We start from the raw sequence: 18,096 nt of genomic DNA on the forward strand, positions 1-18,096 counted from the left end.
TCAGCCCAATCCTGGATATTGTCCAGGTCTTGCTGCATTTGGACATGGACTGCTTCAGAAACGGAAGAGTCGTGAATGGTGCTGAACATTGCGCAATCATCAGCAGTCATCCGCACTTCTAACCGTATGATGGAAAGAAAGTCATTACTGAAGCAGCTGAAGATGGTTGGACCAAGAAGAACTTGGGACCCATGAGGATCTGCTGGTCCAAATTAACTGGCAAAAAGGTTAGCAAATAGGACAAAAATCAGGAGTGGAGAATCTTCAAACACAAGATAGAATACAAAATGGATATATTCCAAGAAAGCAAAACGTGGTGCAAAAAGCCAAACTCCATGGATGAGTGGACTAAATATAAACTGTAACTTAAGGAAATAGGAACCTACTACGATGTGTCACAGGAAACTCAATCATGTGAATTTGTAGCAGCACGAATAGGAAGTTGGCTGACAGATGTGAAACAAAGGTTTGATGATATTGTTCAGAAAGGGGGCAAAAGTACAAAAGCAAAGAGCTGACAAATTTGTACACGGTTTTGGTTAAGCCAGTTAGACCAGAGCACCTGTGCAATTTTGACATTACAAGCTGAATATTGAAGCCATGCAGAGTAGTGTAGAACATCTGCTAAGAAATTATAGAGATCCTAGATACTGGCATCATTTCAATTATATTTAAGTATTACATCAAAGTTTTAAAATTGTAAAGCATTTTGGCAGGTCAAATAGATGAGGACTGATTTTGTTCTAGATAGGAAATCAGGGATAAGAGCTCAGGGGTTAAGATAAATTTTACTGAGTTATTGTAATGTGGAATGCTTTACGACAGAGTAGTTGAGGCAGGAAATAAATTCCTTTTGTTATGGGAACAGTAGGATTATTTGAAGCAGACAAACATACAGGGTTATGGGGACGGACAGCTCAGTGGGATTTAGTTTTGGATTGGTTCAGAAAAGTGCCAGCATAGATGGGATAACCTGAATGTAGCAAATCATAGAAGCTTGCAACATAAACTGTGACGAAAGTAAAATTTTAGAGGTACCATATTTATTAATGCCTTAAAATCAATGTTAAAAGTCACCAACTGTAGTTATGATCCTGTACTGTATATAACATAACATTCCAGAACACATTGATTAGTTAACAAATCATATTGCTTTTGGAAATTTTTGATATGTGTTGTGACCCTCAATGTAACCCCATGCTCTTGTTGTGCAAAACAAGTCAAACAATATTTACTTGGACTAAAAATGAAAAAGTAATTCAATAATTAGGAACTGCCAAAAATTCAATTTTAAATCAGTCATTTCTTCATGGTGTAATGAGGGTTTATCTAACAGACTGGATGATCTGAAGAAAGAACAGGTAGTTTGCTTATATTTAAACTGTACATTGATCCATCATACTCACATGTTAAGTCATCCAACAATTGGCACCTCAAGCCAAAATATTCAGTACACTGAGACAAAAGCCTGCAAAAGAAACAAGGACAAGTAACTCGTAAATGGAACAAAACGAAACAGTTATTTTAAACAGAAACTTAATTTACATTCATCTAACGGCCATGGGTCAAATAAATTCAGTGCATTTTGTAAGCAGCAGGTGTCACCCATTCAGCTGTATCTCAATGTTTCAGCACCTTTTAAAAGAATCTTCCATGGGGAATACCTGAGCCTCAGATTAGTTATAGGAACTGTCTAGGTTAGCATCCAGCTATTCCAATTAAACGCCAAGCCCCAGATTACACTTAAAGTAAAACTATAGGAGATCCTTTACAACCTTTGTGCAGACCAGGCCTTTATTTTACGAGTTCAGTTTTTCATTTTACTCCTGATATCCTACCTTTGGTTGATTCCACGCATGATGCTGGTTGGGGACCACAGTGGTAGCTGTGTTGTCAGGACGACGTGCAGAAGGAACTGATTAGGTTTCTGTATTTCTGGGTTCGTGGAGGTATCCGTTTGACTCAGTGTGTACAACTGATCACAGGCAACCCTTCTGATCTGTGAGCATATGGAGCAACAGACATGTTTAAAATACAGACAAGTGCACTGCAGCATGAAGAGCAAGCCATACTGCACAACAAGCCACCCATGCTATTCAATAAAATCATGGCTGAACTTCGACATTAACTGCATTTTCCTACCCTATCCCTAACACCGTTTTGATTTCCTAGTGCCCCAGAATCTATTGATCCCCATCTCGAATATCTTTATCGATTGAACATCCACAGCCTTCGGGGTAGAGAATTCCAAAGATGCATAACTCTGAGTGAATGAGCTTTGTCTCATCTCAGTCCAAAATTATCCTGAGACTATGACCCTAGTGCCCGACTCTCCAGCCAGGGAAAGCAGCCTTCCAACGCTAACTCTGCCAAACTCGCTTAGAATTTTATACCTTTCATTTGTTTTTAAACGCCAGAGAAAAGAGGTTCATTCTATCAACCTATTCAATTTCTCCACATAGGACAGACAGCCCTTTCATCCCAAGAATCAACCGAATGATCCTTGGGTGCAAACCCTCGAATGTAGGTAACATCTCTCCTTCGTTAAGGAGACTAAAAAGGCACATAGTGCTCCAGATGAGATCGCACTAAAACCCTATATTGCTGCAGAAACACTTCCTTATTTTTATATTGCAACCCACTTCCTATAAAAGCTAACATACCAGTTGCCTTCCAAAACCTTTTTTGTTGAACCTGCATGTTTACATTGTTGCTTGTGTACAAATCCCATAATTTATTAGTCTCTTGCCTTTTGAAAAATATTCTGCTTCCCCTCTGGAAACTTGTCTAATTCCAGATATGATTCTGCTTGATCACTTATTTGTTCCACAGTATCCCAATACTGTAGCACTTGCTGGTCCCAGAGAAAACCAGACTTTTTTGGCAATTTCCTTACCTCAGCACTGGGGGATCCAAGTAGTATGTCAATGATAAAATCACTCACACAAGGAAGAATATAAAAAGAACCTAAAACAAAAAAGCAAACTATGGTTTATCTGATCTTCCAGTCTTTTGCTATCATTGAAAACAAATAGCTATTAATCACATTTATCATGTATATTAGCATAGGTACTTTTCTAATTCAGTTTTTGGTTTCCTTTCGATCTCTACACTGTACTAGAACACAGACTATACAGTGCAGAAGGAAGCCATTCGGCCCATCGAGTCTGCACTGACCCAGTTAAGCCCTCACTTCCACCCTATCCCCATAACCCAATAACCCCTCCTAACCTTTTTGGACACCAAGGACAATTTAGCATGGCCAATCCACCTAACCTGCACATCTTTGGACTGTGGGAGGAAACCGGAGCACCCGGAGGAAACCCACTCAGACACGGGGAGAACGTGCAGACTCCGAACACAGTGACCCAATAGGGAATCGAACCTGGGGCCCTAGCGCTGTGAAGCCACAGTGCTCGCCACGTGTGCTACCATGCTGCCCACAACTAAGGTTAGAAATACTAACCTCGTGTTGTGCTTGACCTACAGCTTAACTCAAGCAATTTCTCTAACCAGTTCTTTGTATGTATCACCAGATCCTTAAATGTGAAGACCGTGACATGTCGGTAATTTTAAAATTGGATTTACTCAACTCTGCGCAGCTCCTCCTTCTAAAGTAAAATAAATTCCAATTACTTCCAGTTTCTCTTTTCCTATGGGCTTGTTTAGCACAGGGCTAAATCGCTGGCTTTGAAAGCAGACCCAGGCAGGCCAGCAGCACGGTTCAATTCCCGTAACAGCCTCCCCGAACAGGCGCCGGAATGTGGTGACTAGGGGCTTTTCACAGTAACTTCATTTGAAGCCTACTTGTGACAAGCAATTTTCATTTCATCTCTCCCACTTAGCTCAGCTACTTCAATTGAAAGAACTCAGATGTATTTCTTCTAATATCGCATCAATTTTTAAGCACAGCTGCATACAATCATCGAATAGAACCATAGAATCCCTACAGTGCAGGAGGACATTCGGCCATTCAAGCCCACACTGATCCTTTGAAAGACCATCCTACCTAGACCCAATCCCCCGTTCCATTCCTGCAAACTCCACCCTAAGGGGCAATTCAGTATGACCAATCCACCTAACCTGCACATCTATGGATTGAGAGGGGAAACCGGAGCACCCGGGGAAAACCCACAGACACGGGGAGAAAGTGCAAACTCCATACAGTCACCCAAGGTCGGAATTGAACCCGGGTCCCTGGCGCTGAGAAGCAGCAGAGCTAACCACTGTGCCACCGTGTCAAGCTGTACTAATAAGGAGGAATATGGTTTTTAAAACCGTTATGGATGAAAACATGAAGCAGAGTTAGGGGTTTTACCAAAGAAAATTGGATTTTTTTTCTCTTCAGATAATTTGAAAATAATAATATAATAATAATCGCTTATTGTCACAAGTAGGCTTCAATGAAGTTACTGTGAAAATAAAGCAAATACAGAAGTATTGTGAGGCAGAAACGCATCGGCAAAAGGAAGATTCCTGAACCTTGCTGCAAAAGTGGAAATTTGCCAAAGGAACCCTTCAATGACATATTTACAGTGGATGGTGAGAATAATTTCCACAGAGAACATGTTTTCACAGGTAAATTCAAAACCCTTAGCATTGTCTGTCATTTACTTATAAAATAAGATTATAATCTTGTATTGTCACATCGAGTATTATGAAAGACAAATGTCATTTTAAAGTAGATCCAACTCTCAAATATAAATCGACTGATCTGTGAAAGACATTTACCTAGTTGCTGGCACCGGAGTTGTAAACATGTGACTAGAAGTGATAAGGCCTCTCGAGCAATGAGCGTATCTTTGGTGGAGACGGAGTGCTGCTTCACACATATGCCTGCGTGTAGCGTGTTTGATTCACCTTCACTTCCTGAACTGCAAGTGCTGCCTGTAAAAAGTTAAACAGTTGCAGTGCTATTCCACTTGAGGGGGTAGTTTACTCCCCATCTTCCATTAAGATAACCAGACAGTAAATTAAATACTTTACCAAAAAAACATTACTTGACCTACCCACCAAGCTATGGAACCCATTTCTGTTATATTTATCTGATACCACAGTCAGCTCTTAATAAAAATTAATTAAAACAAATGAATATGTTCAATCAGTAACGCCAAATATCAGAATCACTGTATTCCAACAACTGTCCAAATCCGTAATTACGGGGCGAGTTCCGCCGCAGAAATGCTGGAGAATATCCACTTGAAAATGTGATTCAGCAAATGATGATTTCCTGATGTTGTTACCAGAAAAGTGGTGAGTGCAGTGTGCACAGGTTCCAGAGTAAACTAAGGAGCAAAACTGATGTCCAACCCCAGATGCAAGTGGAACACGGAGGTCAGATTATGCCAATTACTGACCCTCGTGACCAAGAGTGTTACTTCACATGGAGAATATAAAAGGGCACAGAAAATTACTCAAAAGAGATTGAGAACTGTGAAACGGCATCCGTTTTTGTTTTTGTCAAGAGTTCGGGAGCCGGCTTCCGGGTGCGGCGATGACCAGCTAAGTCGCACGTTTCGGCAGCTCCCGGTGGAACGGACTTTTGGGCTCTTAATAGGAGCCCCATCGGCAATTTTAACGGCAAATAACACTGTGCGGTAATCCAGAAGGGAATCCCCCCTGGACACGGATGGAAAAAAGAGAGGAAAGTAGCCGGATTGCGGTGGATCCTCTAGAGCAGCGGCCAGGAAGGCAGGCACAAAGCAAGATGGCGTCGGAAGGAGGCAGTTTAATATGGGGCCCTGACCAACAAGAGTTCCTGCGGCGTTGCGTAGATGAACTCAAAAAGGAGACGAAGAAGAAGCTGTTGGCCCCGATATTACAAGCGATTGAGGGGCTAAAGGAGGAGCAAAAGACCCAGGAACAGGAGCTTCGGGTCGTGAAGGCAAAGGCTGCTGAGAATGAGGACGGCATACAGGGCCTGGTGGTGAAAACGGAGATCCACGAGGCACAACATAAAAGATGTGTGGAAAGGCTGGAGGTGCTGGAGAATAATGCGAGGAGGAAGAACCTAAGGATTCTTGGTCTTCCCGAAGGTGCAGAAGGGGCGGACGTCGGGGCATATGTGAGCACGATGCTGCACTCGTTAATGGGATCGGAGGCCCCGACGGGTCCGCTGGAGGTGGAGGGAGCCTATCGGGTTATGGCGCGAAGACCGAGGGCTGGAGAAATTCCTCGAGCAATAGTGGTGAGATTTCTCCGATACAAGGACAGAGAGATGGTCCTCAGATGGGCAAAGAAAACTCGGAGCAGTAGGTGGGAGAACGCGGTGATCCGCGTATATCAAGATTGGAGTGCGGAGGTGGCGAGAAGGAGGGCAAGCTTTAATCGGACCAAGGCGGTGTTGCACAAAAGGAAGGTCAAATTCGGAATGCTGCAACCGGCAAGACTGTGGGTCACACATCTAGGGAAACACCACTACTTCGAAACGGCAGATGAGGCGTGGACATTTATTGTCGAGGAGAAGCTGGAGTGAGCGGGCCAGAAAAAGAACGTTTGGGACAATAGTGGGGGGGGGGGGGGGGGGGTGAATATGTGTGATGAAGGGGGGAAAAGGGGGAAGAGATGACTTCCCAAGTTGTCAAACCTGCGACCCTGTAACTTCTCTCTCTTCCCCATGTCGTGGGGGAGGGGCTGAGGGAGGATGAGGAGCTGAGGGCGCCGGCCATTGGGGGTGGGGCCAAAAGGGAAGCGCGGGCTTTGTTCCCGCGCGGGCTATGGTAATCATGGCGGGAACAGGGAAGCAGGAAGGATGGGGCCTCGCACAGTGTGAGCCGAGGTCACGGGGGGAAGCCGAGGTCGGCCAGAGTTTGCTGACTTCTGGGAGCAACATGGGGGGTGCAATTACGCTAGCTTGGGATCTAGCGGGGGGGGGGGTGACTGGGTTGTTGCTGCTGGGGAGAAGGGGGAGCTGGTATGGGGGGGGGGGGGGGGGGGCGCCGCCTGGGGGGGATACAGCTACGTGGGAACCGGGTGAGGAGCTGGATTGAAAAAGGAAATGGCTAGTCGTCAAGGGGGGTGGGGTAAAGAGCCCCCCAACACGGTTGATCACGTGGAATGTGAGAGGGCTGAGCGGGCCAATTAAGAGGGCACGGGTACTCGCACACCTAAAGAAACTTAAGGCAGATGTGGTTATGCTTCAGGAGACGCATCTGAAGCTGATAGACCAGGTTAGACTACGCAAAGGATGGGTGGGGCAGGTGTTTCATTCGGGGCTAGACGCAAAAAACAGGGGGGTGGCCATACTAGTGGGGAAGCGGGTAATGTTTGAGGCAAAGACTATAGTGGCGGATAGTGGGGGCAGATACGTGATGGTGAGTGGCAAACTGCAAGGGGAGGCGGTGGTATTAGTGAACGTGTATGCCCCGAACTGGGATGATGCCAATTTTATGAGGCGTATGTTAGGACGAATCCCGGACCTAGAAGTGGGGAAGTTGGTAACGGGTGGAGACTTTAATACGGTGCTGGACCCAGGGCTGGACCCAGGGCTGGACAGATCGAGGTCCAGGACCGGAAGGAGGCCGGCTGCAGCTAGGGTGCTTAAGGATTTTATGGAGCAGATGGGAGGAGTAGATCCCTGGAGATTTAGTAGACCTAGGAGTAAGGAGTATGTACACAAAGTATTTTGACGAATAGATTTTTTTGTTTTGGGAAGGGCACTGATCCCAAAGGTGATGGGGACGGAGTACACGGCTATAGCCATCTCGGATCATGCTCCACACTGGGTGGACCTGGAGATAGGGGAAGAAAAACAACAGCTTCCACCCTGGAGAATGGACATGGGATTATTGGCAGATGAGGGGGTGTGTTTAAGGGTGAGGGGGTGTATTGAAAGGTACTTGGAACTTAATGATAATGGGGAGGTACAGGTGGGAGTGGTCTGGGAGGCGCTGAAGGCAGTGGTTAGAGGGGAGCTGATATCTATTAGGGCACATAAAGGAAAGCAGGAGGGTAGGGAAAGGGAGCGGTTGTTGAAAGAACTTCTGAGGGTGGACAGGCAATACGCGGAGGCACCGGAGGAGGGACTGTACAGGGAAAGGCAAAGGCTACATGTAGAATTTGACTTGTTGACTATGGGTAATGCAGAGGCACAATGGAGGAAGGCACAGGGTGTACAGTACGAATATGGGGAGAAGGCGAGTAGGTTGTTGGCCCACCAACTGAGGAAAAGGGGAGCAGCGAGGGAGATAGGGGGGGGTGAGAGATAAGGAGGGAGTGATGGAGCGGGGAGCGGAGAGAGTGAATGGAGTGTTCAAGGCATTTTACGAAAGACTATATGAAGCTCAGCCCCCGGACGGGAAGGAGAGAATGATGTGCTTTCTGGATCAGCTGGAATTTCCTAAGGTGGAGGAGCAGGAGAGAGTGGGGCTGGGAGCACAGATTGAGACGGAGGAAGTAGTGAAAGGGATTGGGAGCATGCAGGCGGGGAAGGCCCCGGGACCAGACGGATTCCCAGTTGAATTCTATAAGAAATATTTGGACTTGCTGGCCCCGCTACTGATGAGAACATTTAATGAGGCGGGGGAAAGGGGGCAGCTGCCCCCGACTATGTCAGAGGCAACAATATCGCTCCTCCTAAAGAAGGAAAAAGACCCGCTGCAATGCGGATCATACAGGCCCATTTCCCTCCTGAATGTGGATGCTAAGATTCTGGCCAAGGTAATGGCAATGAGGATAGAGGATTGTGTCCCGGGGGTGGTTCATGAGGACCAAACTGGGTTTGTGAAGGGGAGACAGCTAAATACAAATATACGGAGGCTGCTAGGGGTAATGATGATGCCCCCACCAGAGGGGGAAGCGGAGATAGTGGTGGCGATGGATGCCGAGAAAGCATTTGATAGAGTGGAGTGGGATTATTTGTGGGAGGTGTTGAGGAGATTTGGCTTTGGGGACGGGTATATCAGGTGGGTACAGTTGCTGTATAGGGCCCCGATGGCGAGCGTGGTCACGAATGGACGGGGGTCTGACTCTTTTCGGCTCCATAGAGGGACGAGGCAGGGATGTCCTCTGTCCCCGTTATTGTTTGCATTGGCGATTGAACCCCTGGCCATAGCACTGAGGGGTTCCAGGAAGTGGAGGGGAGTACTTAGGGGGGGGGGAGAAGAACACCGGGTATCTCTGTATGCGGATGATTTGTTGCTATATGTGGCGGACCCGACGGAGGGGATGCCAGAGATAATGCGGATACTTGGGGAGTTTGGGGATTTTTCAGGGTATAAACTGAACATGGGGAAAAGTGAGTTATTTGTGGTGCATCCGGGGGAGCAGAGCAGAGATAGAGGATTTACCGTTGAGGAAGGTAACAAGGGGCTTCCGGTACCTGGGGATCCAGATAGCCAAGAATTGGGGTACATTACATAGGCTTAATTTAACACGGTTGGTGGAACAGATGGAGGAGGATTTCAAGAGATGGGACATGGTGTCCCTGTCATTGGCAGGTAGGGTGCAGGCGGTTAAAATGGTGGTCCTCCCGAGATTCCTTTTTGTGTTCCAGTGCCTCCCGGTGGTGATCACGAAGGCTTTTTTCAAAAGAATTGAGAAGAGCATTATGAGTTTGTGTGTACTGGGAAGACCCCGAGAGTGAGGCGGGGATTCTTGCAGCGTAGTAGGGACAGGGGGGGGACTGGCACTACCGAGCCTAAGTGAGTACTACTGGGCCGCCAATGTTTCAATGGTGTGTAAGTGGATGGGAGAAGGGGAGGGAGCGGCGTGGAAGAGATTGCAGAGGGCGTCCTGCAGGGGGACTAGCCTGCAAGCAATGGTGACGGCGCCGTTGCCGTTCTCACCAAAGAAATACACCACAAGCCCAGTGGTGGTGGCTACATTGAGAATTTGGGGGCAGTGGAGACGGCATAGGGGAGGGACGGGAGCTTCGGTGCGGTCCCCGATAAGAAACAATCATAGGTTTGTTCCGGGGAGAATGGATGGGGGATTTGGAGCATGGCAAAGAGCTGGGGTAGTACAACTAAGAGATCTATTTGTAGATGGGACGTTTGCGAGTCTGGGAGCGCTGACGGAGAAATATGGGTTGCCCCAAGGGAATGCATTTCGGTATATGCAAGTGAGGGCTTTTGCGAGGCAACAGGTGAGGGAATTCCCGCAGCTCCCGACGCAGGAAGTGCAGGATAGAGTGATCTCAGAGACATAGGTGGGGGACGGTAAGGTGGCGGACATATACAGGGAGATGAGGGACGAGGGGGAGATCATGGTAGATGAGCTGAAAGGGAAATGGGAAGAAGAACTGGGGGAGGAGATTGAGGAGGGGCTGTGGGCTGATGCCCTACGTAGGGTAAACTCATCGTCCTCGTGTGCCAGGCTAAGCCTGATACAATTTAAGGTGCTATACAGGGCGCATATGACTGGAGCATGGCTTAGTAAATTTTTGGGGGTAGAGGATAGGTGTGCGAGATGCTCGAGAGGCCCAGCGAATCACACCCACATGTTCTGGTCATGCCCGGCACTACAGGGGTTCTGGGTGGGGGTGGCAAAGGTGCTTTCGAAGGTGGTGGGGGTCCAGGTCGAACCAAGCTGGGGGTTGGCTATATTTGGGGTTGCAGCAGAGCCGGGAGTGCAGGAGGCGAGAGAGGCTGACGTGTTGGCCTTTGCGTCCCTTGTAGCCCGGCGCAGGATATTGTTAATGTGGAAGGAAGCCAAACCCCCGGGTGTAGAGACCTGGATAAACGACATGACAGGGTTTATAAAGTTAGAACGGATTAAGTTCGTGTTAAGGGGTTTGGCTCAGGGGTTCACCAGGCGGTGGCAACCGTTCGTCGACTACCTCACAGAAAGATAGAGGGAATGGAAAAGAAGTAGACAACAGCAGCAACCCGGGGGAGGGGGGGGGGAGAAATCGGACGGACTCTCAGGGATGTTATTGTATATGTATAGGTATTTGGTATATGTAATTGTATATTGGATTGTTGGATTGTATTTGTGGAGAGTATTTATTTTGGACAAGGCAGTTGCCATTTAGTTTTGTTTTTGTTTATATATTACTTATTTATTTGTTTAAAACTGGCCACAGTTATTTATATTGCTTTATTGTTGTGTAAAAGAAACACTACGTATTGTTATGTTTGGCCAAAAAACTTGAATAAAATATATTTTTAAAAAAAAAGAGTTCGGGAGCCAGTCAGACTTTTGCTAAGCATCCATCGAGGCAAATATCCATTTTATGTCACTTGTCTTGGTATCTAATTTGAAAAGAACTGACAGTGGGATTCTAACCTTCAAACTAAAGCAAAAAAATAAAGATTACTTAGCTAGGAACAGCTTCAAGGGCACACAGTTTCCTCACCTGAACTGCTGAGCCTATTTCGAATACCAACAGAAAAAAGAGAATTGGTACTCTCTCTAATTGGCTGGCAGCTCCCCACGAGGTCAAGACGTCCAGCTGCTGCTGCCCATGTCAGCCTCATGAAGCAGGCCACTGTTGAGGTGAAATCATTCACATCCATTGTCTGCAACATAAAGTTATGTTCACATTAACTAAAATACAGAAATCTCACACTTGCTGGTCAAGTAACTAGCATGCTGTACCTCCACGGGTGAAAGTGTGAGCTTAGGTTGAAACATAAGTATATCTTTCACTCGATATTTCCAGTAACAATTTGTTCAAATAACTAAAATGTTATTCTTCAAGAGAGTTAACAAATTGATTTGTTCCTTTAGTTGACCCAAATTAAGGTTGTCATAATTCCTTACAATCATTCCCTTTATGTTCATCTGTGGGCAGCTTTTAACCGTCAAAAAAAAACTTCAGGGATATTTGAAGAAAGTTGAATGCCTAAACCCATCTGTAGATCTCAACAGTTTTGGAAGAGTAAACAGGGTATCTAAATAATCTTGTGTTTAAGCTTGCGCCAAATATCATGGGGAGTCTGTGGAAAAAACTAAGTTTTAATTATCTCATGATAATTAAACACTGAACCCATTTTGTGGGTAAGGTATGATAGGAACATATATAGGCATTTGGAGAAGTCCATTTGTCCTCTATAACCTGTTCAGCCGTTCAAATATTCATGGCTGATCTTGTATCTCAATGCCATTTTCCTGCATTATCCCCATATCCCTTGAATATCTCTTTAATATCTAGAACTCTATCGACCTGTCTTAAATATACTCAATGACAGAGTCCCCACAGACCTCTGGGGTTGAGAATTCAAAAGATTCACCATCCTTTGAGTAAAGAAATTCCCCAAATGGTCTATCTCTCTCTTTTATTCTGAGACTATGTCCCCCAGTTCTAGACCCTCCCCCCTCCCATGCCAGGGGAAACATCCTTCCTTCATGCACCTTGTCGAGTTGTGCCATGTAAGAATTTTGTATGTTTCAATGAGATTACCTCATTCTTCTAAATTTTAGGGGATACAGACCCAATCTCCTCAATTTCTCTCCACAGGACAATGCCATCATCCCAGGGATTAGTGCGGCGAACCTTCATTGCACCCCCAGTATATCCTTCCTTAGGCAGAGACCAAAACTGCACACAATACGCCAGATGCAGTTTCACCAAGGTGCTATACAACTGCAGCAACACTTTACTCCTGTAATCAAATTCTCTTGCTATAAAGGCCAACACACCATTTGCCTTTCTAATTGCTTGTTGCACCTGCATGTTAATTTTCAGTAGCTTGTAAACAAAGACACCCAAATCCCTTTGGATATCAACACTTCCCAATCTCTCGCCATTTAAGAAGTACTCTGCATTTGTTTTTCCTACCAAAATTAATAATTTCACACTTATCCACATTATAATTCCATTTGCCATGTTCTTGCCATCTTGCTAAGCCTGTCCAAATCCCCTTGAAGCCTCTTTGCATTCACCTGACAATTCAGACTCCCACCAAGTTTTGTGTCATCAGCAAACTTGGAAATATTACATTTGGTCCCAACTTTCAAATCATTCACATAGATTGCGACCAGCTGGGGCCCAAGCACTGATCCTTGCAGTACCGCACCAATACCGCACAGACTGCCAATCTGAGAATTACCCACTTATTCCGATTCTGGTTTTGGTCCTTTAATCAATCCGTAATCCATGCCCCTAATTACCCCCAATCCCACTAATTACCCCCAATCCTGTGTGCTTCAATTTTGCCAACTAACCTCTTCTCTCTTCTGTGAAACCTTACTGAGAGCCTTCTGAAAATTCAAATATACCACATCCACAGGTTCTCGTTTATCTATTCTGCTAGTTACATTCTCACAAAAATTAAACAAGTTTGTCAAACATTACATTTACTTGTACAAACAAACATTACAAACATAAAATCATGTGACTCTGTCCAGACCTATTATTAGTTTCTAAGTATCCCATCGTTTTAATAGATTCTAGCATTTCCCTATGACTGATGCAAGTCTAACAGATTTAGAGTGCCCCATTTTCTCTCTCCCTCCTTTCTGAAATAGTGAGGTTATATTCGCTACCTTCCAATCTGCAGAAACGGTTTCGGAAGACAACCACCAATGCATCATCTCTGCCACCACGTCTTTCAACACTCTGGGATTTAGATAACCAAGGGGGATTTATCAACTTTCAACTTCAGTCCCACTAATTTCTCAAGTACTGCGTTTTTTTAAACTATCAATTTCTTTCAGTTCCTCATTCTTGCTAGTGTCTTGGTTCGGTTGTATTTGAGAGGTTTTGTGTCTTCCGCCATGAAGACAAATACAAAATGCTTGTTCAGTTTCTGTCATTTCCTTATTGCACATTATAATGTTCTATGTTCTACAAATTCTCATGACTCTCGTTTGTAACGGGTCCACATTTTTCTTTGATAATCTTTTCCTTTTCATGTACCGAAATATGCTTTTACAGTCCACTTTTATGTTTTGCACTAATTTACTTTCATAGTCTATTTTTTCTATCAGTTTCTTGGTCCTCCTTTGCTGAATTCTAAAATGTCCCAATCCTCAGGCTTACTGCTTTTTGTTCAGCAACTTTGTTAAGTCCTTTCTTTTGATCTAATACAATCGTTAACATCTCATTAGCCATGGTCGGATCACTTTTCCTGTTGGGTCCCTCAAAGGAATGTAAACTTACTGTAAACCATGTATTAACTATTTAACCGACAGCCATTGCCCATCTACCATCATACCTTTTAATTTAGTTCCCAATCTACCATAGCCAATTTCCTTCTCATGGCTTCATAGTTTCTTTGGATTTAAGAACAGTTATGGATTGAACTACATAATTTTCAAACTCAATGTAAAGTTCTGTCATTTAATGGTCACTCTTCCATAACGATTCATTTACAACAAGATTATTAATTAGCCCTTTATCATTGCATAATACCAGATTTAAAATACTGTTCTCTAGTTTGTTCCCTGACATAGTCTTAACTATCTTGTATACATTCCAGGAATTCATCTTCCACAGCATTAGTACTAATTAAGTTTACCCAGTCTATATGTTGATTGAAGTGCCCATGACTATTGTTTTGTCATGTTACATGCACCTCAAATTTCCTGATTTGAAATGATTTACCTGATTATATATATTATCTGATTTAGAATTTCCTGATAACTTGAATGGATTGGGCTTTAGAATCAGTTGTTCCACTATGGAAATGAGCAGATAAGACACTTCTGCAAATTCCTGACAAGAGACGTTTCATTGTTTTGTTTTTGCAATTCCTCCTTCAAAATACCAGAAGGGATCCGACACCACTGGTAAGAGATGCACCAATCTATTCGCGCAACTCAAGGTCCTGTCAATAAGAGGTGGACCAGTATACTGACTTCCATTGTGTTTTTTAAAATTTAGTTTTCCCTCTTCTGTAAGGCCTTACTACAATGAATATTTGCACAGAACCCCAGGACCGCAATTCTAGGTCTGCCCCCAGGACTCCTTCCACCAATTTCTGAATGCTGGATCCCGAGAAGTGGTCCATGTGCTCAACCTTCTTGCAATGCAAATGGTGGCGAACACAGTGGCCTTATTTTCATTTTGCTGTTTCAATTGACAGTTTCTCAGGTTGCAGCTCAACATCAGAAAGCAAACAAAATAGCATAATTAACTATCAATTTAATGATAGGACTTTGTTATACTGTATTACCACCTTCCCTTTAAAATATGCTGCACTTTCAAATCATCTGGACATTAATGCACAAATTTTAATGTTTCACAGACTGCACAGTTACAGAAAGTCTCAAGCAAATGCTGGAAATCTGAAATAGAAACAGGTGGTGCTGGAAATACTCAATGCTCAGGCAGCACCTGTGGAGAAAGAAAGAGTAAATGTTTTGAGTGGGATATAACTCTTCCTCAGAACTAAGTATAAATATGATGAGTTTTATGCCATTGAAATGATCGAATAGGAGTAAGAAGGGGAGTCTTTGATAGGCGTTATGAAACAAAATGCAAAGGGAGTGGTAATGGTTGTTTGTAAATAAATAATTTGCCCAGAATGAGGGTGAATGGCAAAATAATGAACAGCTCCGTCAGGGGGCAAAAATATGAAGAACAAGATTATGACTGGCCCATGACCAATAAAAAACATCAAAATGGGGCAGAAATGGTCTGAAAATGGTCTGAAATTGCAGATCTTAGTACAAAGTCCAGAAGGCTATAAAGTGTCTAATTGGAAGACGAGGTGCTGTTCCTACAGCTTTTGTTGAGTTTCACTGGAACACTACAGCAGGCAAGGATCAGAAATGCGAGCCTGAAAGCAAGGTGCTGAATGAAAATAGCAAGCACAAAGAAGTTCAGGATCATTATTTCAGACTGGGCGAAGGTGCTTCACCCAATCTTTAGAGGATACTGCATTGTGAGCAGTGAATACAGCATTCTACATAGAAAGAAGTACAATTAAATCGTTGCTTCACCTGGAAGAAGTGTTTGGGGACTTGGTCAGTGAGGGCAAAGGAGTTAAGAGGGCACGTTACATCTCCTGCAATTCCATGGCAAGGTGCTATGGGGAAGATTTGAAGAATGAGCTTGTCACGGAGGGAACAGTCCCTTTGGAATATTGGAGGGAAAGATGTGTTTGGTGGTGACAGAAATGAGAGATGATGATCTTTGAATATGGAGGCTAGTGGGATGGAAAGTGAGAACAAGGGAAACCCCTTCTGCAGGAAATGGAGTGTCAGACATAGAGTGTCAGAAGAGTCATGATGTAGGTGGGATGAGACTGGGTGAGGGGAGGAAAAAATAGGAAGAATAAGTTCAGTGCAGCATAATAGGGCTGAAACAACAGATTTACCAGAACAGTCCTGTTTGTGGATTTTGGGAAGAATGTAGAATCAGCTGTTCAGCAGGACGGTGAGGTGGGAAGCTGTGGAGGAAAGAACCCCAGAGGAGGCGAAGTCAGTGACTTCATGTTTGATGTTTGACATTGGGCTTGTGGTCTGTTCGATAGTAGGCTCTTGATGAAAGAGGAGCTAGGAAGAAGTGTATGAGAGTTAGCGCCCAGCTTCTGCAGGGTCGATGTTGGTACGCCAGACAACAGCACCACCCTTGTCAGCAGAGTTGGCTTTACTCACCTGTATTGCCACTCTAGCAGCAGGTATAATCTCCTCAATTCTGATAGATGACCGATCTGATGTCACACTCATCTGTCTCATTGTTGATTTTTCTTGGCTGCCGCACATTGATAACTGTCGACTGCTCTGTCGACTGACATTGCGAAATGGACGGGAGGACAATGCTTCCATTCCATCCTTCAGGAAGTCGTCATCTAAAGTAGGAGGCATGGTTTGGCCAACTAACAGAAACCTGATGAAGGAGAGACTCGGTATAAAAATAAGAATAGAGAGCCCTGAAATTCTAATAATTCCACTCACTTTTGCCCTTTTTTGAGTAGTGGGCAAATAGGAAGAAATCAAGTTCAACAAATTATTTTGAGGATATTCTCACTTTACAGCTTCACCAAATTTTGAGGGTGAATATTATCTGGAAAGGGACAAAAAGCAGGTTTAAAGTTAGTTCGCTGCAATAAAATCAGTGCACATTTTCTGACACATTTCTCTACACCCTCAAAATTCTAAACTGTAGAACTTCTGTGATTCTGCGATCCCCAACTCACCCTCAGCTGAGCTTGCCCAAGTCTGCAGCGTTTCAATAGCTGCTGGCTCCTGAACTTTCAAAGCAACCATACTGTTGCACTATCTGTATTTTTTCCATCCTTGTTGGAGACCACATCACCTTCAGCCAGGAGCTTTCTTTTGATAACTTCACTGCAATGTGCAATTTTGTCATGTAGCAATTCTGGAAAGTGTGAAAATAGATAAGTCCCCTGGGCCTGATGGGATTTATCCTAGGATTCTCTGGGAAGCTAGGGAGGAGATTGCTGAGCCTTTGGCTTTGATCTTTAAGTCATCTTTGTCTCCAGGAATAGTGCCAGAAGACTGGAGGATAGCAAATGTTATCCCCTTGTTCAAGAAGGGGAGTAGAGACAACCCCGGTAACTATAGACCAGTGAGCCTTACTTCGGTTGTGGGCAAAATCTTGGAAAGGTTTATAAGAGATAGCATGTATAATCATCTGGAAAGGAATAATTTGATTAGAGATAGTCAACACGGTTTTGTGAAGGGTAGGCCGTGCCTCACAAACCTCATTGAGTTCTTTGAGAAGGTGACCAAACAGGTGGATGAGGGTAAAGCACTTGATGTGGTGTATATGGATTTCAGTAAAGCATTTGATAAGGTTCCCCACGGTAGGCTACTGCAGAAAATAAGGAGGCATGGGATTCAGGGTGATTTAGCAGTTTGGATCAGAAATTGGCTAGCTGGAAGAAGACAAAGGGTGGTGGTTGATGGGAAATGTTCAGACTGGAGTCCAGTTCCTAGTGGTGTACCACAAGGATCTGTTTTGTGGCCACTGCTGTTTGTCATTTTTATAAATGACCTGGAGGAGGGCGTAGAAGGATGGGGGAGTAAATTTGCAGATGACACTAAAGTCGGTGGAGTTGTGGACAGTGCAGAAGGATGTTACAAGTTACAGAGGGACATAGATAAGCTGCAACGCTGGGCTGAGAGGTGGCAAATGGAGTTTAATGCAGAAAAGTGTGAGGTGATTCATTTTGGAAGGAACAACAGGAAGACAGAGTACTGGGCTAATGGTAAGATTCTTGGCAGTGTGGATGAGCAGAGAGA

At 44.4% G+C, this 18,096-nt stretch overlaps 1 protein-coding gene across 3 annotated transcripts in view; it reads right to left on the minus strand.

The window, feature by feature from the left end:
- usp24 (ubiquitin specific peptidase 24) overlaps window positions 1–18,096 on the minus strand; it is a 260,396-nt gene that overhangs the window by 73,348 nt on the left and 168,952 nt on the right. For all 3 annotated transcript variants that reach the window (XR_011948152.1, XM_072510705.1, XM_072510704.1), the window contains exons 33-38: window positions 16,486–16,717; window positions 11,297–11,459; window positions 4,732–4,887; window positions 2,897–2,967; window positions 1,839–1,999; window positions 1,407–1,468 (exon numbers count right to left, since the gene is read on the minus strand). Coding sequence is in view for 2 of the 3 variants with exons in the window: in XM_072510705.1 (XP_072366806.1) it covers window positions 1,407–1,468; window positions 1,839–1,999; window positions 2,897–2,967; window positions 4,732–4,887; window positions 11,297–11,459; window positions 16,486–16,717 (845 nt within the window). In the remaining variant the exon portion in view is untranslated. The remainder of the gene's footprint in view (window positions 1–1,406; window positions 1,469–1,838; window positions 2,000–2,896; window positions 2,968–4,731; window positions 4,888–11,296; window positions 11,460–16,485; window positions 16,718–18,096) is intronic.

This window comes from Scyliorhinus torazame, chromosome 7, assembly GCF_047496885.1.
Source record: "Scyliorhinus torazame isolate Kashiwa2021f chromosome 7, sScyTor2.1, whole genome shotgun sequence".
Taxonomy (NCBI): Eukaryota; Metazoa; Chordata; class Chondrichthyes; order Carcharhiniformes; family Scyliorhinidae; genus Scyliorhinus; species Scyliorhinus torazame.